The sequence below is a fragment of the Strix uralensis genome, chromosome 6 (genome assembly GCF_047716275.1).
Source record: "Strix uralensis isolate ZFMK-TIS-50842 chromosome 6, bStrUra1, whole genome shotgun sequence".
Lineage (NCBI taxonomy): Eukaryota > Metazoa > Chordata > Aves > Strigiformes > Strigidae > Strix > Strix uralensis.
This window is the reverse complement of record NC_133977.1, coordinates 23,643,422-23,666,570: the sequence shown is the minus strand read 5'-3', so window position 1 is coordinate 23,666,570 and position 23,149 is coordinate 23,643,422. Positions and strand designations below refer to the sequence as shown.

General features: G+C 37.7%; 1 protein-coding gene across 1 annotated transcript in view; it reads right to left on the bottom strand.

Moving 5' to 3' along the window:
• Positions 1-23,149, bottom strand: part of LRP2 (LDL receptor related protein 2) — a 127,495-nt gene that overhangs the window by 29,906 nt on the left and 74,440 nt on the right. The window contains exons 37-56 of the mRNA XM_074873296.1: positions 22,615-22,854; positions 22,292-22,480; positions 20,259-21,179; positions 19,565-19,730; positions 18,556-18,714; positions 16,428-16,717; positions 14,910-15,113; positions 14,279-14,521; positions 13,103-13,228; positions 11,286-11,405; positions 10,328-10,459; positions 9,189-9,390; positions 8,445-8,740; positions 7,417-7,933; positions 5,360-5,512; positions 4,707-4,877; positions 3,472-3,695; positions 2,895-3,072; positions 1,808-2,004; positions 18-263 (exon numbers count right to left, since the gene is read on the bottom strand). Coding sequence (XP_074729397.1) covers positions 18-263; positions 1,808-2,004; positions 2,895-3,072; positions 3,472-3,695; positions 4,707-4,877; positions 5,360-5,512; positions 7,417-7,933; positions 8,445-8,740; positions 9,189-9,390; positions 10,328-10,459; positions 11,286-11,405; positions 13,103-13,228; positions 14,279-14,521; positions 14,910-15,113; positions 16,428-16,717; positions 18,556-18,714; positions 19,565-19,730; positions 20,259-21,179; positions 22,292-22,480; positions 22,615-22,854 — 4,974 coding nt within the window. The remainder of the gene's footprint in view (positions 1-17; positions 264-1,807; positions 2,005-2,894; positions 3,073-3,471; positions 3,696-4,706; positions 4,878-5,359; positions 5,513-7,416; positions 7,934-8,444; positions 8,741-9,188; positions 9,391-10,327; positions 10,460-11,285; positions 11,406-13,102; positions 13,229-14,278; positions 14,522-14,909; positions 15,114-16,427; positions 16,718-18,555; positions 18,715-19,564; positions 19,731-20,258; positions 21,180-22,291; positions 22,481-22,614; positions 22,855-23,149) is intronic.

Genomic DNA, 23,149 nt, shown 5'->3' with positions numbered 1-23,149 from the left:
TACAGTTGTGTGCTTACTGCATTCATGAAAGGGCTCATCAGAGTTATCACCACAATCATCATCCACATCACACTTCCAGGACTGTGGGATGCAGCGGCCATTGTCACATTTAAATTGGCCTGGGGGACAGGTTCTACTGGCACAGTGAGTACTATCTTCATCCGAGTTGTCACCACAGTCATCCTCTCTATCACACTGCCAGGCTTCTGGGATACATCGTTTGTTGGCACACTGCCACTGATGAGTTTCACACTGGTGATTAGCTGAAAGAATACAAATTGGCTATTAGGATACTGAAACTTACAGGAATGGTCTGCTGCTGTTATGTCAATTGAGCAGTTATATCTACACTAAAAGCTAAAAAGAAAGCCAGTTATACTTTAAAACATCCCATTTACTTGCCCAGTTAAGGCACAGATTTCTAATGTCACATGGCACATTTCCCACAGGCATCTTCAGACAAGCTCACTGAGGCTCTACATTTTTCTAGGAGTGAGACAGATACTATCTTCTCCTAAAGCAGAGGGGAGTAAACCCAGCATTCAAACATGATTGAGCCAGGAGCTCCCAGTCACTTTGCAGAGGAGCTAAGTGACATTGTGGCTCTGGCCACGCTACCAGCTTAGATGTACGTTACCCAATGAGCTTGTTCCTCTGCCTATGAATGAACATGTCAGAAAACTTAGCAGAAAATCATGCTAATATTAGCTCCACAACCTATAAATGTTCAGCTTCTGTTTCTAAAGGGCAAAGCACTGGAAGCTGATGTTAGCAATGCTGGCAAACTGGGGTTGCTCTGAAGGTCTATGAAAATAGGAGTCAACAGTGATCTCTGCTTCCAGACTTTGTCCGTCTCACTGGACACCACCCTACTACTTTTTTTACATATACTGCCAAACTGTTCAAGAGAAAAGAGTGGAAGGAATTATATAGACCTAAACTGACTTTTGTTGTACCTGGTACATTAAAACTGGTGACACATTATGCAGCTGCCACATTTCTACTCACTTAACATTCCCCTGTGCCACACCTAAGATCTTAGCTATTTGAAACTCAGGTAAAATTGACATTTCATTTAATTCTGTCATTCTTAGAAACACTTTGCTAATGGAAGGCAATGAAACTATCAATTATACAACCACACTGCTTTCCCCCCCTTCCCTTCCCTTTATATTACTAAGGTCGCAACTGCCAGAACTACATTATTTACAAAAAGAGAACTAAGGATGTGTTTTTAAAAACTGACATAAGTATCTGGAATAAGAAAGGCTTATAAAGAAATAACATTATTCCACAAGCATAATTAGGCTACATTTCTAAAATACCACCATCCCAAACAGCTCTCCAAAACAAACATTCCCACATGCTGTGGATTTTGTGCAGTGCAGAGTGTGAAATAATTCTGTCTCATCACACAAAGATCTAGAATACAGGGAAAATTAGCACACCTGGTAGATTGACCTGGGCATTAGGAAGCCTTAGATTCTTCATACTCATCATGGCTTTACTTAGAACAAAACAAAGTGGGTCCTGCTTCTAGTATTTTATACCTCAGATTGTAATTTATACCAGTTCAAATATGACTTAAAGGTATAGAAAATGTTTATGTTTTGATATAGTACATTTTTACTCTTCTTTACACTGCTTTTTCACTTAGGTAAATTGCTCTAGCAGGTGCAAGACTAGAAAAGACCGCATGTCTACCTCACTTTTTCATCTGTAAAAAAGGGATAACGATTCTGAAATTTACATATAGTTTACACATTTTGTACTGGCAAGACACTTAATTTTATTAGTTGTAACATACCACAAAGTACAGGATCTTCATCTGATCTGTCATGGCAATCTGGCTGGGTATTGCACAAGAAATGTGGGCTTGTGCAGTTCCCATCATTACACTGGAACTGACCGACAGGACAGTATCGGTGCGGACAGGTAGGGGGCTCATCAGAGCCATCTCGACAGTCCCTCTGTCCATCACATTTCCACCAGATGGGAATACACCTACAAAGAGAAAACAGTGTTTCCTTTGTTGAGGATACGTCTCTACAGACATACAACCATCCTTTCAAAGCACAAAAGACAGTGTTATCTCAGTATTATTTCTTGAAACTTGAATTTCATGTCTTCCATCTCATATGTCAAATGCTAACAAAACATGCCAGAATGCTTTCACCAGAAACAGATGATATTGGTGGGCCTCTAGAAGGAAGTTCACAGCAGATTAATAAGGACTTAATTTTTATGCATATTTGTGGTAACCATCTCTCATGCTTTTTAACTCAATTTTCAAACGGATTTTTAATGAGGTAACATTTTAATAAATCACCTGAACTTTAGCACAAGGAGTTCACTAGGGAGTATCATTGTAACACTGCTTCAGAAGGCCACCCAATAAGCACACTCGCCTCAATATCAGCACAGGAGCCCTTATGTCACCATTCCTCTCCCTCCACTGCTGCTGTCTCAGAAAAAGAGTTAGAAACGTGCCCCCACTAGCTAAATGGCTTTCCTGGGCCACTGGCAGAGAGCATATATTTGGCAGAAACAGATACATTGTAAAAGATGTACAAAAAATAAAAGAAGGTTCCAGGTTTAATTCAACTGGAAATAGTTTCTGGAGGTATATGTTTCTAACAATCCAAACTTTGCTGCTACATTAACAGTCTTATATAACAAGAATAAAAGTAAAAAAATACTATTCAAACAATGAGTCTAAAAGTATTTTTCCAAAATGGAAGCCTGTCTGGTCCTGGCTTTGTCTTTGCAAGCACACCACAAACTCATAGCAAGAGCAGAAGGAATCCCTAATTTCATGCCCTTTTGAAGAGACTAAACTGTAAAATAGATCCTTAAAAAGACATTGAAAGAAAGATGATGAGCAGTGGACTTACCTCTCCGTGTCTGCACAGAGAAACTGGGTGCTAGAGCACATTGGAAGGCAGTGGGCGGTATTGCCGAACTGTATTATCATGAAGTTATCAGGACATTCACAGGAATAACCCTGACCACCAGCTTTTATTAGACAAAGATGGGAACAACCACCATTGTTGGTGCCACAAGGATTGTTAACTGGTAAAACAGAAGAATAAATATTACCATACTTTGCAAATCCCAGGACACAAAGGTCTCAATCTACAATAGATTCCTCTAATACTCTATTGAAAGCTTAACTGTAATAAATTGAAAACCAAACCATAGAGAAGTAGGCACTTTGTGAGAGAAATATGTATGTTTTCATATACAGGATATGTATGTTATTAACCCATGACATTTTATAAACTAATTTAAAATTATTCATTTCCAGTCATTGCTATTCAAAGAAAAGGCAATTTAAAGTAGAGGTCTACATTTACTCTATGCATTTTATTCCCCTCAGCAAAGGCAAAAGCTGAGTGCACACAGGACCCTTCACAACTAGCCTCAAGACAACAGCTGACCCTCTGAATGCAAATTTAAATGTTTTCTCACCAAATGGCTGCCTGTATGGATGGTAAACATGGATGTCAAATGGCCTGTGTGTAGTGTTCACAAGAACAGTCCTGTCTGATCCATCATATTTATTTCCCTTTTCAACTGTTCTTGTATTCCAGTCAGTCCAATATATCGTGTCTTCAAAAATTGTTATCGCAAATGGATGAGGTAAAGTCCCATCATACACTGTGTGACGATGATGTCCATCCAGGTCAGAGTACCTACAAAAATGTGCCAAACATTCAGATAAATGCTGAAAAATCTTCATATCTTTATTATATATGCTTATGGTACTTCATTACTGGTGACCAGGATCATGCAATGTGGGCTCCTATACTCCCAAATTTTACAGGTCTTTCTGATTTGGAGCCCTCTCTGATGAGATATCTTTAATAAGATTTTATATATTTACTATCACCTTGCTATAGGGGGAAATTATGAAATACAAGAGAGAAAAAGAGAGATTATAATTAATTATAATTATAATTAATACACATTTTTAAAAAGACATTTTTAACACTTCAGCATAGAAAAGGCTGCCAGAATAATCAATGTAAAGAATAATAGAAGTAAATATAAATCTAAATGTATATGCAAATATGAACACAAATATAAATACTAATATAAATACAAAGGATTATTTTTAAAGTATTTCAATGCCTTGACAAGAACCAAAACACTAATCATTCATTTTTACTGATATTTAAGTGAAAATTTTCTAACACTAGAAGCAATTAATAGCTTTTTCTTGATTAACAAAAAAACCCCATATGCTAACAGGAAATTTCATGTCATACTATGGACAAACATTTAGAGATCTTGTAATGATTTGCATGCTATTTTATTAGCACATAACTAGTTTAGTTACAGTTCAACACTTATCTATAGAAGAAACAAGAGAATCAGAAAATATAGTGATTTTGTACTCAGTTTTGCTTTGGTTCAGGTTGTACACCTAGATATAGAGAAGATGCATATTCGAGTACAGACTGTGAATCTTTTCACAATAATTTTCGGACTACTTCTAGTGGGACCTAGGATGCAAATATAGGAACTAGGTTACTGTGTCATCTAGTGATTTATATTGCCTACTACTCCAGACTTTGTGACTCTGGTTGCCTATAGAGTCAGTGGGTAGAAACATGTACAACACTTAGAGCATCTATAAATGCTACCACCGCAATCTGACATGAGCAATGATTCAACTGTTTTTTTCTTTTCTGCATACGTACTCAATGTAATTTAGATGGGCATCTGCCCAGTAGAGCTTGTCATTGGTATAATCTATGGTGAGTCCATTGGGCCACTCTAACTTTGTAGAGATAATCACTGTCTTCTCCTTGCCATCCATGCCTGCTCGTCCAATATAGGCTCGATCTGCCCAGTCTGTCCAGTAAATCTGTCTGTTCAAATAAATGCTTATAGTTAGGATTGTAGTAAAAATATGATGAAGTAAATATTAGAAGCCACACCTCAAATATAGTATTTCCTGCAACAGAACTAAAACAGAGATTGAGGAAGATAGGAAAAAGGTTAATATATTTGTTACTTTAATCGATACAGCAGATAACTGTGTGATCACAAATGTCTTCAAAGAATGCAACTGGCAGCCCCACCATCCATCAAACCACACACACTTCTCTCAACCTTTTTAGCCCTGCAATCAAAACTTCCTTGTCCACATGGAACTAAATTCCACTTTCGATGATATCTGACAGCCCTGCATATATACCTAGGAAAGGCAAGCTACTATTTTTTCTACATTGCAACTAAGATCTAAAGCCACACAAATCTAAGTGCAGGCAGCCAAAATTTATTTCAGATTTTCAGAGACAGTGCAAGACTATTTGTAAAAGAAAGGAAAAGCATTCTTGAAATGTCATACCCATATTTTGGATGAACAACAATTGCTCTGGGGTACTGAAAGCAGAAAGTGTTGTTGGCATCCACACACCGATCCACCAGTTTTTTCCGGAATCTTCCATCAAGTTCAGAGACATAGAGACAATCTTTGTAGGCATCCACCCAATACAATTTTCTGAAATGTTTTAGAGTTAATTTATTTACTCTTATATACTTCTTTTGGCTTATTTTGCTTCATAGCATCTTAAATTTCACAGGGTTTTTTTTCCTAAAAGCAATATATCCAATGTAAAGGAAGAATACACATATTGTACTGACATCTCTCCATTCCCCAGACTGCCCTTTTCACTCCTGCTGTTCCAGCAGCCACGGTCATTGGTGCCAAATTCAAACTTGCAGTTGCCCAGTTGAGTAATAATATGCCATTTGCCTATAAATTCCTAAACTCCCCTTCTCTTCCCTTCCTCTCCTATCAACAATAGCCAACGAAGAGGAGCAGGAAAAGAGACATGCAGTGCAATGGATTGTGACCAGGGCTGTAAAGTATTGGAGAGAATCATCATCTGTTCCATGCTGCCACCTTGCTCTCATCAAACAGGTAGAACAGTTGCCAGATTCTCCTTTGAAAATTCCTAAGCACTTCGACGGCCTAATTTAAACTTCACCTAGAATTTTCTAACACTTCTATTACTTTGCCTAGGAATTATACACAGCTGTAATCAAAGAAATCATGCAAGCTGAAGCAATAATTTTTAAAAGCCTGTAACAAAGCAAAACTTTTAATTTAATTAGATCTACAGCAGGCTACTTCAAAATTGTCTGCACAGCTGGTCAGCTCCAGCGTCCACAGGGCCGTTCCAGAAACAGTCTGACAGCTACAATCTCTGTCTACACCACCCCGAGCAGTACCATTCCCACCAGGGAGGAGGAGAAGGTAGCCTTCCCTACTCTGCACTTCATGGCATCCTCCAGTCCTCCCCCCGTACTGAAAATGAGCAGAAAAACTCATCAACCATTGTATGGTCCTTTCTGAAACACCTAAACAAAAACTCACTGAAGACATAACTAATGGTAGCTGAAATAATTCAGCAACTGTATTAGTAATGGAGCAGTAGGACCACTTTGGCTAAAATTAAGCTTTTCCTTCCTCACCTCTCCATGAATCATAAAGTATTTGGGACTGCTGACAGCATTAATTATCATTAGGTTTAGAGACAAAGTCGTTTAAAAATAAAAACTATTATATTGACATATTCATATAAACACTCTCATATAAGCTCCGAATGTGACTTTTTGAACATTTCTCTTTATTTTGCAGAGTCTGATCCATGATGTAAACCTTTCATACTGATAGTACTGCACTCAGAAAGCAAAACCTGATGAAACAGCCAAGAGCACTGTCAGAGAGGGCACCACATAAAGACAGTTTCTGTGGGAGCAGATCAGACTACTTTTTGACACACAACTAGCTCACCCTTATACTGCGCTCCTTACAGCAAATGATGTGGATCATATTGTCTGATTGTCAGTTAAAGATGCATTTTTCAAGAGCAAAAGAAACATGCTCTTCACATTGGTACAGGAGATAAATTTCATTAATGTTTACTGCTACTTACAACAGGTAACAATTCCATTGAAATAACATGCTGTTTATGCATAGAGTGAAGCCTGTATTCCAACACCAACAACTGCTAGCAAAGGAATAAAGAGCCCAAGCTCAAAATCCCTACTCCGCAGCCACATGCAACATTCCACCTGCCTGCTTGCTTAGTCTGTTCATTAATGGGTTCCTAACGAGTTTTTCCCAAGGGTCATACGCACTACTTTATTACTGATGAGAGAGCAACTCTGATATAACCTCAGTACACTAGATATGAGAACAATTAAAGAAAAGTGTAATGTAATGTATTAGATGCTGATAAACAATTCCAGAGCAGTTGTGTAGACTGCATCCACAATTCAGAACTATTTCAGCACTCATCAGGAATTTCATATGGAGTGGGAGAAAAACCCTAAGATAAACGCCCTCACACATCATTTCCTTAGTAGCCCAGAAAGACAGAAAACATATTTTCTTACCTGCCAACCCAGTCAACAGCGATACCTTCCCCGTTGGGCACATCATCACTTATCACTGCCTCCTTATTTGTTCCATTTAGGAACATGCGTTCAATGACCTTCCTCCCCACATCAATCCAGTACAACCTCTTTTCCACCCTGTCAAAGTCCAGTGCCACCACATTTCTCAGTCCTTGCAAAATGAGAGAGTAAGACTGGCCATCTGCTGTGAGATTTCTCAGATAGTAACGGTTGCTAAAAATAAGGTATGGGGAGATATTACTATTTTGCCGGCAACTTTTTCCATCAGGCTCCCGGATATAGCCTGGAGCACACTTACAGATGTAGGAGCCAGCTGTGTTCTCACAAATCTGGCTACATACTGATGGAGTTTCATTGCACTCATCAATATCATCACAAGTCCGTTTATCAGACATAAGTTTGTATCCGGGATGACAAGAACAGTAGAAACTTGTCTGTGTGTCTGTACAGTCATGATCACATCCACTGATTGAAGGGTCACTGCATTCATTTATACCTGGGGAAGGAAAGGAGTTCTGTTCAGGGAACTGGCTAGCAGCGAAAATAGTGCAGTCACTTTCCAGTGTACACTCCCTGTCTCTCTCTCCCCCTGCTAACCCCTGAAAATGCTGAATATGAATCTGGGCTGCTGTAATAAAGGAGCAAGGAAAAGAATCTAATCTAATCTAAAATTATTCTAGCACCTTTGAGGTCTGTCACCAAATACACTGAGTGCAAAATACACACTTATGAATGTTGTATTTTGGAAATGTAAGGGCAATACATAACAATGTATAAACTATATTTTGTTTATATAATTAGCTAATTTTCATGGTTTATTAAACCAGTATATAATAATTATTATTTAATTAAAACAAAAAATCAGATATATAAATTTCTTACAATCCTTCTGAGAGACAACTATGGAATAGATATGATTGTAATTAAGCAATTGTCTTACAGGTTGGTTTTTTTTAAAGCTGCCTAAGCATTTTAAATTAAGACAGTACAAATAAATCTACACATACCACATCCTTTTTCATCACTGTTATCTAAGCAATCATCCAACCGATTGCAGACTTTAACCATTTCAATGCAGTTTCCATTGTCACATTTAAAATGATGAGGAGAGCAGGTCGCTTCTGGTGTACTACAGAGATGTTCCAGCTCATCAGATTCATCACCACAGTCATTATCCCCATCACAGATGTAGGCCTTAGAAATGCAGCGCCCATTCTGACACGTAAACTGGTGCTGTTGACATGGTTCATAGATGCATCCCCTTTCATCACTGCTGTCACCACAGTCATTCCGCCTGTCACACCTGAAGAAGAATGAACACTTTCAAACATAAGAAGGCAATCACTGTCTTTAGGGCAGATGGGTAGATATGCTCTCCTGATTTCCGAAGAAGGTCAGATATTATTGGCTCCAATGGAAGAGACTTTCAGAAATCAGGGTCATATTATATAGAGTCTGATCCTGTGAGTCCTGCTTGTATTCCCCATGTGCATTACAAGCTCACCCCAGGTGAGGTTACTAGGCACAGTAAAAAGGATAAAAGCTAATGGTGAGCACTGGGGATATTAACATAGAAAATTCCAGAGCATTTTCAAGTTAAAACTAATGCATGAATGCAGAGCAGATTAATAGTTTCATTACAATATGCAGATCTACTTAACAGCTAAATAGTGGGAGAAAAAAGGTTGAATCTGCTCCTTCACTTTAAGCAAATTTTGACAATTTCTGCAGCAGCTCAGGTAGTTACAAACCTGTATGTGTTTCGGATGCACAAGCCATTACTACAAGTAAACTCATTTTCTGTGCAAGATCTTCGTGTACAGTTCTGGTGTTCATCAAGTGCATCACTGCAGTCAGCATCACCATCACAGATCCATGCCCGAGGAATGCACCTCCTGAGTGGGGGTCTATTGTTGGCACATGTGAACTCTGCTGCTGTGCAGTTGCGGTTTGCTGAAAGAAAAGCATGTTCACTGACACACCAAGTTATACTCTGTGTGTGTAACACCCTTCCCCACCACACACATGCAGGCTGGATATCCACCCGTAATTCACAACAGAGCCATGATCTGCTGCACACGCAGAGACAGATACCACTGCACCTTCTCATATACAAAGCTCATATGCATTTCCACTAATTTTCACTGAGCATTGCTCTTCATGGAGGCTGACTGGGAGCCAAAGCACTTTAGGATTCCTTAGGCAATGCTGGCATATGCAGAACTCTGGATCTTGTTGGATTCTCAGTATAAGCTTTTCATGTGTCTGACCAGATTTTCTGGGAGCTGAACCGGTAGAAGGTCTAGGCGCTCTATTCCCTGCTTTCTTCAAGGTATTCTGTGTTCCAAGGAGCAAACAGAGGGAGCACCATTGCAGTTAAAAAGGGCAAGGACTGCAAGTGTATCCAGCTGCTGTTAAAAGAATCAAGGAGCAGGACCAGGCTTGGTGAACCTTCTTCCTTTTGTTAGCCCTCTAAACAGCCATGCTTATTTTGTTTGCTAATTTTTAAAGAAATTACGCAAAAAACATGTGGTTATTAACATGCACAAGATGTAGTGCATGACGATCAGGGAGTATCTCTGCTGGAGCTGCTATTGCTGTACAGATCATACCAAGAACCCAGGTTAATTATATCTCCATTTGAATTCAACAATTCAAAAAGGAGTAATCGCAAAATTAGAACAACTTTTTTTTTTAACCAGTAAAATATTCAATTTTAATTCAATGTAATGAAAATGAAGGTACAGGAAGAGTGTAACTCATGATTACTGTGCACATTTATGGACAGAAAAATTGGCAGAGGCTGGGAGTTTGGGGGTTGGTTAGTTGTTTCCTAAAAAATGCCTGCAGGACAAAGAAAGTGCAGTATCTATTTGCATTAAACACCTACCACAATTATGTCTTTGATCCTCATCACTCATATCCCCACAGTCATTATCACCATCACAGATCCATGTTGCTGGGATACATCTGCCATCATCACATCTGAACTGGTCGCTTGAACAAGTCCGCACTTGGGGCACTTAAAAATGAACACAATCACTCTGCTTGTTAAACTAACCTGCACTGCCATGAAAATCTACTGAGAAGGTTATTTTAGGGAAATGTAAAATAGAAGCTTAAGTTTAAAACAGTTAAGGTATAAGCTGTAAGACATTATCTTATGCTAAAGGTGCAACTCCAACAATGTGCAAAATGAGCTATCAGCCCTGCTTAAATCATAGAAGAATCTGTTCTGCCTTGTTTTATGACACCTTTTACAGAGAGAAAAATGACATATGTTGTAGTATCAACTCTCAGTGACCTCAGTTAGCCTCTCCTCTTCCTCCCTGGAGATTACTCTATTTCTTTTCACCTTCTTCCCCCTTCTGTTGCTTATTACCATCAGTTTCTATTGGACATACAGGGTTCGTTTACTGTAATACTATGATACTGTAGCTCATACTGTGTCAACAATGTTCCTCCGCATCCCACATTCCTTTTTTGCCCAAATGCAGTATTGCACACATGCACTTCCTGTACAGCATAACATCTGCTTTTACATCCAAAACAATATCTAAATGCTTTGCTACTTGATTCACCACCACAGTCTTTATTTATAAAGAGACATTACATTTGGTTATATATTAGGAGTAATCACATTAAGAGCAATCAATTGTGGCAATTAAAAGCCTTCAGATTCGATACACAGCTTTAAGACTTGAATCACTCAGTTACTCACATTCTTTAAAGTCAATGAATAAACCTCAGAAGATACTTTCTACTTAGTTTGGATTCAAGCTGCTGCCTACAAGAAACTACTGATTTCCCATAACCCATCTTATCGTATCTTTTGAGTGTAAACTTACCACAAGAGGCAGGTTCATCAGAGCCATCAGCACAGTCTATCCCTTGATCACAGTACCAATGAGCAGGAATACAACGTCCCGATGTACAACGAAACTCACTATTTGTGCAAGTCAGTGAGACTGGAAGAAAAAACCTATGCATGACTTCTTTCTTTCTGTTACCTTTCCAACTTGTTTTAAGTTGCTTTTGAGTCCATGTTACGCAAAAATATTACAGACCCCAAAAAAGAAAGAGAAAAAATTATGCTAGGAAGGATGTCTTTTCACAGCCTATCTGCAAAGAGTTCATTGTACAAACTAGCTTGATCTTTCTATGCAAAAAATGGGCTTAATTCTCTCCTTATGAATATGTATCAGCTAATAAGTAACAGAATTTGCCCTGGAAATAGGATTGCATACAACAACTGTAAATATGTTCTACGTTTATACTTGAGGTTTTTGCACAAGAAAATGACCGCAATCCAACATACTCATTTCTCCAGCACCCAAACCAGGTGGCAGCAGACTCCATGCTTTTCAGGGAGTCAAAATGTGCAGTAAGGAAGTAATATCTCAACATAGGTAACACTTTCCCTGTTCCCCACAGATTTTTTTCTTCACTTGCAGGTAGAAATCTTTTCTTAACGGCAGTGAAGAACAAACCGCAACACTGAATAGTTCCAGCTAAGCACACTGCAAATATTCCTTCTGCACTTTGGCTGAGCCCCTTGATCCTGGCATGTATAGCAGGTTTGATAATTTCTTCAGTAGTTACTGATACTTCCCTGTACCCTCTGATGGTTTCAAGATACCAAAAAGGACCCCATCTGGCCTTTTAACTTGCTCTATGTGCCTTTAATGATGGAAATCAAAGGCAATTAACATATTGTTCATTATGTTGGGGCTTCTTTCATCTCCCTTTCTCCCTCTCTCTCTCTCTTTCTTGCCCTTCACCACTTCTCAATTTAAGTAACTCAGCAGTGCTGCCAGGACATAAACAGTAGAAGGGACAAAGCACACCTTTCATGAGCAGCACAAGACTCACTAATGTCTGTATATATAGCCACAATTTTTGACATGTAGGGGTCCATAGATAAAAGTGGCCACATTCTGGCTAGAAAAATTGAATTCATATTTTAGAAAAATTGTGGCATAGGTAATTCAAGGCAGGTACCTTTAGGAAAACTAGTGAAAGGAAAAATAATCCACTCAAGCAATACTAAAAATAAATTATTATCTGAAAATATACATTATGTTTTATAAACTGATCCAAAACATTTTATATGGGAAAAGTACTACCCAACTGCTACCTAATACAAATGTCTGTACTAGCAAAGATAAGCTGGTTTGTAATTAAGGCTGATTGAGAACTAGACACTTTTATACACTAACTGGAAGCTACAACAAGTAACAGATCATACCCTAAGGCATATATAGCTACATGAAAGAACTAAAAGAAATTACATTTGAGACTGTATACAATTTCATTTGATTAGAAGGAAAAATATTCTAATGTTAAAATTCCAGAAAAAGCCAACTTGCTATAATACTTAAGTGCCAATTACTTTGTAAAACCATAAAGGATAGAGAGCAGAATAAGCAAAAGGAATGATCCCTCAAAGTGCTGTATACAAATGCTGAAAAAAATTATGATCTTTTTTCTTAGATAAAAGCATGATTTAGATAACTGAGAGCTAATAATACAATGCACATACCTTAAACTCTTCAGTATTACAAGAGTAGATGTTTTGAGAACAGTTGGAGTTACGTCAAAGGTGAAGAGCAGTGGAATAAATTACTGAAGTACAAGAAAAGCAATCGAGGCCCTATTAACTTACCACAGTGAGTAGGACTCTCATCACTCATATCTCCACAGTCGTTATCACCATCACACAAATACGTTCGAGGAATGCAAATATTTGTGCTTTGACATTTTGTAAAACCAGACTGGCAAGTACGCTCCGCTTTAAGGAGGGAGGGAAAAAAAAGCAAAAGTTCTTTAGCGCTTTTTTTAACACCGTTACACTGTATCTCAAAGATACACAGTATTGTTAAAAAGAGTCCCATGTCACTCACTAAAGTGCACTCATACTGCTCGTGTTATATGGAAACAATTAGACAATTGCTTTTATTGACAAAAATCCTGAAAAAAACCACGACCAAAGAAACACAGGCCAATACTTGAGGGTTAGGGAATGTAAATTGACATGTATTGAAACCATAATGCCGGCGCTTGCAACCAGATAGTATGGTATGAATCATCAGGCCAACTACAAATGACTAACAGACCAGGTATTTTAAATATTCAGATTTCACGGAGAACAAAAAAATTGTCACAAATAATATGTTTCAAAAAAAAAAATCAGTGTGCACATAAAAATATTTAAAAAAAAATCTCTAAATACATTTTCATCGATTTCTCTAACTCCAGATATGTTTTCCACTGAAGAATGTAATCTTAGTGCAAAGACATGATTTGTTTGATTAACTGCAATAGTAGTCAATATTGAACTAATCACAGTTTACATCTTAAGGAAAACAACAATAACTGGTAACTTATTGAGAGCTAAGGCATATAATTTGAAACAGAATAAATATAAACTATGTCTGTATAAGAGTGACAATATACATTCCTGATGATTAAGCTAACTCTCAAACTTCAGGCTAATCCTGCAAAAACATAAGTCCTCCATCCAAGTCATCTGAAATAATCTTTTTTAAATCCACGGGATTACTCACAAGACCTAAAATTAAGAACTGTATGAGCATTTGTTGCATCAAAACAGACTATTTAAAGCAATAGTTATCAAGTAATACCTTAGGGTACTCCAGAATATCTTTTAACAATTTTATTTGCTTTAAATAACACAAAGCAGAATCTGTAATGTAAATAAAGAAATCTTTTATCCTCTTAGCTGATTTTGTCATAATTCTTCACACACAAAAACATTTGCCTCTTCTTTGGTCTAAAGAGTCAGACTCAAATAGGCACTAGGTAATTAGGATAAACTTACGGCAATTTCTCTCATCAGATGTGCCATTATCATAACAGTTGTTTACTCCGTTGCAGACGTACTGAAGAGATATACACCTTCCATTATTGCAAGTAAATTCTGTGTGGGAGTCACAAGTTCGGAACAAGCAGCCAACCTCATCACTGTTATCTCCACAGTCATTGTAGTGATCACAGCGGTAATGATAGGGTACGCATCGCCCATTACCACAGGTAAAAGCTGTTGGTTGACAAGTATGGAAAGCTGCAGGAAATAAAAAAAAAAAAATTAAAAAAAATATACATGGATAATACATAATCTAAGTTCTCTGACAAATTAACAAGTAAAATCACAGTATTTTTACCTGCCAGGGCAAACACAGCGGCAAAACGGACTGCATGAAAAGTAAAATACATATTTGAATTAAACAAAGCAGAAGTTTGCTATACATGATAAAAAATTCAATATTATAGTGCTTTGGGATTCTAGAGCAAATCAGTAGCCATTCAGACCTCAAATCTGTGAGCAAGCAAGGGATCGTTTCCAAACAACAACCATTAGATCCATGATCGTAAAGCCATAAAAGGGATCGAAAATACAGTACAGGCAAGAGTCTACATCACTATCTCATGCAGTTATTTTAAATGCTTACCACACACACTTTCCAATTCATCACTGCCATCGCCACAATCATTGTCATTGTCGCATTTCCATCGCTCAGAGATACATTGCCCATTAAGGCATGTGAAGAAACCAGTATCACACCTGGTACCATTATCCACAATACAGTGCTTGTTATTATTTGCTAAATACCAGCGACCTTCAGAGGGGCATTGACATTCTGCACCAGCTGGACCTAAATTTATGTTTGATAGTTTAAAAAAAAAAAAAAAAGAGGAGACAAAAAATGAAACAAATTTAACATTTATGCTTTAGATAGGGTTCCATGAAACTGTTCACAGCTGTGACACTGGAAAATGCGATGCAATTCTCACAACTCCTGTGAGATGTATCTGCTTCGATAGAAGTGTGGTGACTTAGCCACACTTAAGCATATGCAAGCCCATTAAAACCCACAAGAGCTATTTCAGAGCTTCCTAGAGGAACTGAGATCAGAACTTGGAGTATCTTAGTATTTGTTTGTTGTCCAAATAGGTTTTGGGTGGCAGCAAGATGGCACCTGATGCTTTCAAATATCAGAGCTACACCAACTGAGGCTTTATCCCTTGAAATCAAAACATGATTTTCAAAACTCTTTGTACTAGACTAGCTGCTCTTCTCAAAATTAATGAGAAGTTTGAGTTGTTTTCAGGCAAGACACATTTTTAAAGGCATTTAAGATGCTACAAATGAAAGCAGGCACTGAATGAATTTTTCAAAGTCAAGGATCATAACTTCCAAAATCCATAACACAAAAAACATCTCTGTAACCGAGGTATGTTCTTTGGGGTATACTGCCATTCTGGTTTGCTGGCCATCTGGACTGGTGACCTGTTAAAGCACAACTCTCTCCTTACATGTGCACAAGGAGAGATACAAGGTGGGATACATATGTCATTCAGGCCTCACACCAATATGCAGCTGACGATACAGAGTATGTTTCTGGAGCCCATTGACTCAAAAGAACACCTGCCCCACAGTGTGGATAGAAATCAGTTTGTGCTATCTTCTTAGTAATTGTCCAACATTTAAAATGAGGCAGTCGAAAGGTTTATTTTGGAAATTAATCATTAGAGAAAGACTTCATAATATCATGCGATAAAGAAATAGTGACTGTAAAGGTTTTTTAAATATGTAGCAGGAAACACCTGTTCAGTATACAGCATATCAGTATGTATTCCTAAGGTAACCATATGCTGCAGAGCTCAATTCAAGTCTCATCCCAGAGGAAAAAAAAGTTAAAACCCCAGTAAACAATGTTTTGGTTCAAATTAGAGAAATCTATAATTTTTATTTGTGAGGATTATCAGACACAATCTTCAGGTGTGTCAGTAGAATACCATGACCTTGAATGGCAATCATTTTGATTGCATTTATAAATAAAATAAATATTAAACATTTAGGAACACTAAGAAATATTTCGGCTGTCCCCATCTGACTAAAATTGTTATACTATGAACTCTAATACGGCAACACAAATAGCTTGCAGTCATCAAGCATAACAGCTTACCTGGTGCACAGATGTGACTGCAGCCACCATTGAACTGGTTGCAAGGGTTGGTACACTGCTGCTGCTTACTTTTTGCCCAGACATGAATATCCATTGGTCTTTGTGGAAGATTCATGATCATTACAATCTGATCTGAGCCGTCATACTTATTAGCTCGGTAAATGCTTCGTGTGTTCCAGTCTGTCCAATATATGTGCTGATCAAACAACGTCATTGCAAATGGATGCAGAGCAGTGCTAACAATTACCTCACGATTTGTACCAGTGAGAGTGCATCGCTCAATCTTCTGCCTAAAATAACAAAGAAAATATTAAAATTAATGCAATTACTAAAAGAAAGCTTTTAACTTATGTGTAAAGCCATGCCCTAATTAGCCCAGCAACTAGTATCCACCATTTCAGTAATGTGCACCAATATGTAGAGTGCTGTTATGAGTTAAAAATCTCAAATTTTCTGATCTCTGGCTTCAGTAGTGATGCAGAGTAGTGGCTCTGTAATACTGACACAATAATGTATGGGAATAATCAGGCTGAAAATTGAAATGTTTAAACAACTATGCTACTGAGAGCTAAAAATGAATGCAAAACTTCATGAGCGAATACACTTTTGGAGTGGGTATGATATTAATGACTTCTTGTACCAGGAGAAAAAACAACAGTCACATGAAATGGGACATGTTTTCATTTCAGTTTTATCTTCTGCAGATCCAAATTTACACAAACAGGAAGTACAAGCAAATTCATGAGACTATAAACATGCATTTTCTGCTGTTTCTCACATAAGAATACAGGAGGAAAAAACAGTTCTAATACGTAATAACCACCACATATATACCATCTAATAGCCACAAATACATAGTGTACAATAAACATTTATTTTTAGTTGATCTACCAGTTTTTATTCTACCTTAGAAACAGTGTTTGCGATGGTAACAAAATTCCAACAAACAAGATTTCAAGGAGCCCCAGAAAATCAGGGTTCAGCTCCAAGTTCTGCGATAGACATGTTCTGCTGTATGCAAACTATTCCTTACTCACACTGACAGCACTGCTGACCCACAGCTACCCTGTCACTGCTTCTCCCCTTCAGCCATTCCCACCCTTAACGACCACTTCAGCAAAGGTCAGTGGGGAAGCAGGAGAAGACGTGCTAATGCCAAGAGACTCATGCAAGGACATTATTTCTAAGCATTGTTTATAAAATGATGATAAATGTTAGAGATTCCTTTTACCACACAGATTCCTGTCTGAGATAGGCAGACTATGCAAGAATAAAGCATGAAAGAAGAGAAAATAAAGGATGTTCAAAAGTTATTTGCATTGAGGATAAAAGGATTAACAAGAAATAGATGGAGTTATTCAAAGGAACAGAAAGAGTTTGACAGAAAAACATCAAGATGTAAGTAAATGCTCAAAACAAGATGAGGTACTGTCAGCAAGTTGAAGATAGAACAAGAATGAGCATGGATAAAGGCTGTTCCTTGCCTCCAGCTCCCAGCATCTTGCTATTCAGTCATACTGTGCATGGTCACATGGCAAGGCTGCCAGCCACTTAGTAACAGAAAGAACACACTTTGGGTTGTCTCTGCTCCACCAAGTATGGCATCATGCAACTGCGCTGTGCTTGCCATGAGTAAATTTGAATGGATACAAACTAAATTATTTTTAAAAACTTTTCTGCTGATGGCAGAAATTCTGGTGGCATAAACTGAAGGGCAGATTTCTGTCTGGTAGGCAACAGCACCAACATCATGCCAAATTTCACAGGTGGCAGGCATTAACCATGAGCAATGAATGATGTAAAACATGCACTAGGATTGTATTTGTTAGAGAAGATGCTTGCAGAAGTCCTGAGTTGCATGTAAGATTAACAAACTGCCAGTGGGTATAAATGTCATAATGCAGTGGACTAAATCTACAATGTGGCATAACAAAACTTCTTATTGCTATTAGTTCCACATCAATATCAAGACTTGGCATTACATTGCTATTAAGTAACTCTTAACATTCTGTAATAAAAAGTACCTAATTCAATTTAAATGCTGAAAAACAGATTTAACAAATGAGGAAAGTAGATCTATTTTAAAATTAACCAAATGTAATCCAACAAGAATGTTATCAATACATACAGATTTGCATCAGCCCAGTATAGCTGCTGTTCTTCATAGTCCAGGGTAAGCCCATTTGGCCATACCAAATTGGTGCTCACAATAGGTGTTCTGAAGTTTCCTCCAAGTGTAGCTCTTTCTATCTTTGCATTTGAACTCCAGTCAGTCCAGTACATATACCTGTGAATAACATGATTACAAGGTTATATTTTCAGCAAATAAAGCTCACAGAGCTTTTATCTGCTCCAGGGTATTTCCACCCTGATGTCCCTCACTGAAGTGTTCAGCGCAAAACTAGTGGAAAACAACTTCTTCCCCTATTTTGGCCCACACTGACAAGGGAATCGTCTAGCAGGGATCACTGAGGTCCACAGGAGCGAACTTCAGAAAAGTTTTTCCAGCCCTCATGAGAATCCAGTAAAGTTAATTAATCTCTTTCATATCTTTCTTCATTTGAAATACAACGTAATTAGTAATGGAATTAGAAATACAGTATAATACAGTAATGTCCCAAGCCTCTCAGGGAATGTTTTGATACTGAAACAAGAATTCTTCTGAGGCACTCAGAAAATACAACAGAAAAAAGGAAAGATCATATGAGACTCTAAATAGAGAGATCTCTTGACAGCACCACCTGATTATCATGATATGATACTCTTGAAGAAATCTTGTTTTCAACAAATACCCTTTGTTTTTCTGCCTTACACCGCAAATTGAGGATGGCTACTTTCTTGACAAACACCTGCTTTGAACATCATTCTCATTTACTCCCAGTACCTGGCTCCCACCCTCACTAAGTGGAGCTGCACGCACTACACATTCATAAATATTCTAAGAATCTCTGAAGAAAATTCAAATCTCTGAGGCCGAGATGAGCTTAGAAAACTTAAACCTAAAGAGTTAGATCTAGGACAGTTATGCACAGCTAGAACTTAGTGCTCAGAACAGGAAGTATCTGTCAGTCTTTGTCAAAGTCTAACTTGTAGTTTCACCTGCAGTCAAAATAAAGTATACAAAGTGCAACACATACCCTCTGCAGGGATCTAATACAACAGCTCTTGGTCGCGGAACCCGGGCAATCACTGTGCGGTTAGATCCATCCACAGCCATTGAGCTGATAGTCTGATTGAGGTAGTCACTGTAGTAAACTCTGTTGTTGATCCAGTCAAAGGCTATGCCATCTGGAGTCCCCAGGTCTTAGACACAAGCAAACACACACATATTCAGTATGGTTTCCTGAGATACTGCAATACTCTTTGCCTATTATAATGTGGCAACACCAAATAGCTCTTTGAAATGCCTTTGGTATCAATGCAAATCTGTCCATTTAAAAATCTGAATAACTAATACTTAGGACTCAGGCAGTCCAGTGTATGCAGCAGGGTTACAAAGACCTTTTCTTCACATAGACCTAAGTTCTGGTTGCTATTCTCCAAGTAGCAGGAATCAACCCTCACTCCATAATATTAATTTATTACATATAATTTTATACATATAATAATATTTACAGAGTTTTATATTTCCATTTAATTGTGATCAAGATGAAATAAGAATCTCAGAAGAGGAAAAAACTGAGAAGAGTCAAAAGCAGCATTTCATAAGATATCTTAACTAAATAGTCTACATTGCCATTAGCATAAAAATACCCACTGAACTTGTGGTAGGTGCTGCAGTCCATTTTTTTCAATACCGAATTACTTTGTATCACATTTCAGTGCACTTACCAGATGCAACTACTGTTGGAGAGCCAATTCCCGAGTAAATACTAACATAACTGATTCTTCCTGACCCTGAAGGATAACTCTGTGTAAAATATATTCGGTTGTTTATGCTGTCAAAATCCAGGGCCACTGCAGTTCTTAACACATTGACTGTGCGGAAGGGAGGACTGTGATTTTCAGGATCTAGGTGAATACTTCTGAGGGCATTCTCAAGAGCAAAAATCAGGTAATCGTCAGTTGAAATGGAACATCTCTTGCCATCACTGCCTAGCGTTCCAAAGGCACAACCACATTTGGGTGTCTGCACGTCAGGCAGGGCAAAACACAGATGAGAACAGCCTCCATTGTTGTCCAAACAAGGATTGTTGTTGACATCAAGGGGTGAACGTGACTGGAAATGACTGTTGTAAATGGTAACATCCCTTAGCCAATTAATGTTGTCTCGTATTACTGTTGGCTGATCAGTACTGCCTGGCTCCTTGCTGGCTTGGAAGACTTTTTTCAGGTTCCGATCCACCCAGATCATAGAATTTTCAAAGACAGTGATACCATAGGGCGTTGGATAGCGACTGCCATAACGTACAATTTCAACATCACCACCATCAGGCTGAATTCTTGCAATCATATCCAAGGAATCATCCACCCAGTAAATGTAGCCATTGCTGTGATCTATGGCCAACCCACGAGGTGTGACAATGCCCTCAGACACAAGAACTGTTCTGTTGGTGCAGTCAAGAAATGCACGTTCGATCTTCGGATTTTGCCCATAGTCTGCCCAGAACAGGTATCTGTTTTTTGGGTCGACTACTATGTGCCTTGGCATATCTATGGTAGTTTTAAGCAGAACACGGCGATAAGTTGTGTTTAAACGCAAAATTTCTATAAAAGTCTCTGTCAGAAATGCATTTGTAAAATAAAGATTTCCTGTATTTAAAGAAGAAAAAAAAAAAAAGGCAGAAAAAAACAAAACAGAAAGTTAATATATAGCATCAACATCTGAGAAACACGATCTGATAAAATACTAAACCATGAATATCCATAAACATCTTAGTAGTTGGAAGCATAAAATACTTGCCTACACTTTGAAGAATTAGAAAGACGACACCCAAACTGACAATAGTCAATTAACTTCTAAATTCTCATTGATTGTCATGTGGAAAATCAGTGGTATAAGATCAAAAGTGCATTAACTGCAGTTGTTCTTTAGGCGTACTTCTTTTTTTTTTTAATCTAAGCCTTTGGCTTGCCCTTCCATACTCTTATCCCTTTAGCTTTTACAACACACAACTATAAAATCCATGTTGCAGTATAGCACTGTATACAGTAACTAAATTAAGTGTATACAGCAGATGACTACTCTAAAACTAATCCCAACAAGCCAATCAATCAACAGAAGAACTTTTGCAAAACATACATATAGTGTGTATACATATAAAATAAAGGTATTAATGGCAACAGTCAGACACTTAAGAGTTGATGAACACTTTCTGAAGAGTTAATATTTTAATTAATATCTAATATGTTTAAATAGGACCAGGAAGTGCAAGTGGGGAGATTAAAGTTCAAAGATAAAGTGTTTCTTTTGTTTTCTTTACTTTTCATTATAATTTATAGGATTTGTACACAGCAATCTGAGGGTAGATGAAGGGTCCTTCTTTCTTATTAACATTGTCATCAGACAACATTTGTGCACTCTTCTCTGGTACATGTTTTTCACTATGGTAGTAAAGTATAGTAGTACACTGGATAACAGCTACTTATGAAGGCTCAGACAAGAAAAGAGACCTAAGACAAATATGAAAGCATCATGAGAGAAAAGGTGCAATACATATGCTGTGATAAACTTTATTTTTACACATATATATAAACATAGGAGCCATTCACTACTTCCTCTTGTTTTAAAGTCAGTCCACAGACATACAAATTAGATTCATAGGATTTCCATTCAAAATAGTTCCACTAGGATCTGCTTATGTTAGTCTAAAAATTTTACAATCTGTGAAGAATAACATTCTTCTAAATTCAGCTATGCTTACCTGCTACCCAGTCAATTGCAATGCCACGGATTCCATTTCGTCCTATTCCATTTGTAACAACATTTCTAAAATAAGAACCATCAGGTTTAATTTTACGTATTGCGTTCTGAGAAGAAACTGTGCTACTGAAGTCACACCAGTAAATGAAACCAGAAGGCATGTGAACATCCACGTGAAGTGCATTTCGTCCTGAAATATTTTGAAAAGTAATAATTATTTATCTTTCATATAAACTAACTTACTTAAAACACCTGCTATGCCAGCAAGAAATGCCAAAATATTAGGCATTATAAGGTTTTTTTCCTACTATAATACTCACATACCTCTTCCTGCCAGTGGTACCATGGCTTCAGAGTGATCAGATGTCTCTAAACTAAATCCTTTAATTGCAGAAAGCATAGAAACAATTACAAATGAACTGTACGGGGAACAGGTTCTGTTATCAGGATTTAGCTGAAAGCCAGTAGCACAGGCACAGGAGAATAATCCCCCAGGTACAGGCAGGCAAAGCTGTTGGCAAACTCCAATATTATTACTGCAGCCATTTGAGGAACCAGCAGAATCTGTGAAAGACACACATGGCAAGACAAAAATCTGAACTTCACAAATTCCCACGGCTATATAACCAAATTCATATACTTGCAATAGTATTAAAAAACAGCTGACAAAAATAAAGATCTTAATCACTGTACATTTTAGCCCATAAGTGTTAGCAATGAATTTGCTGGTTTCTCTCCATCTAAGATCAATGGGGCCAAAAATCAGATAAAATTGACATATAAATTTGAAGCCAAAGTAACAAAAAATTGTTATTTAGTCAATATCACATTGATAACATTTTAGTAAAACTACATGTGC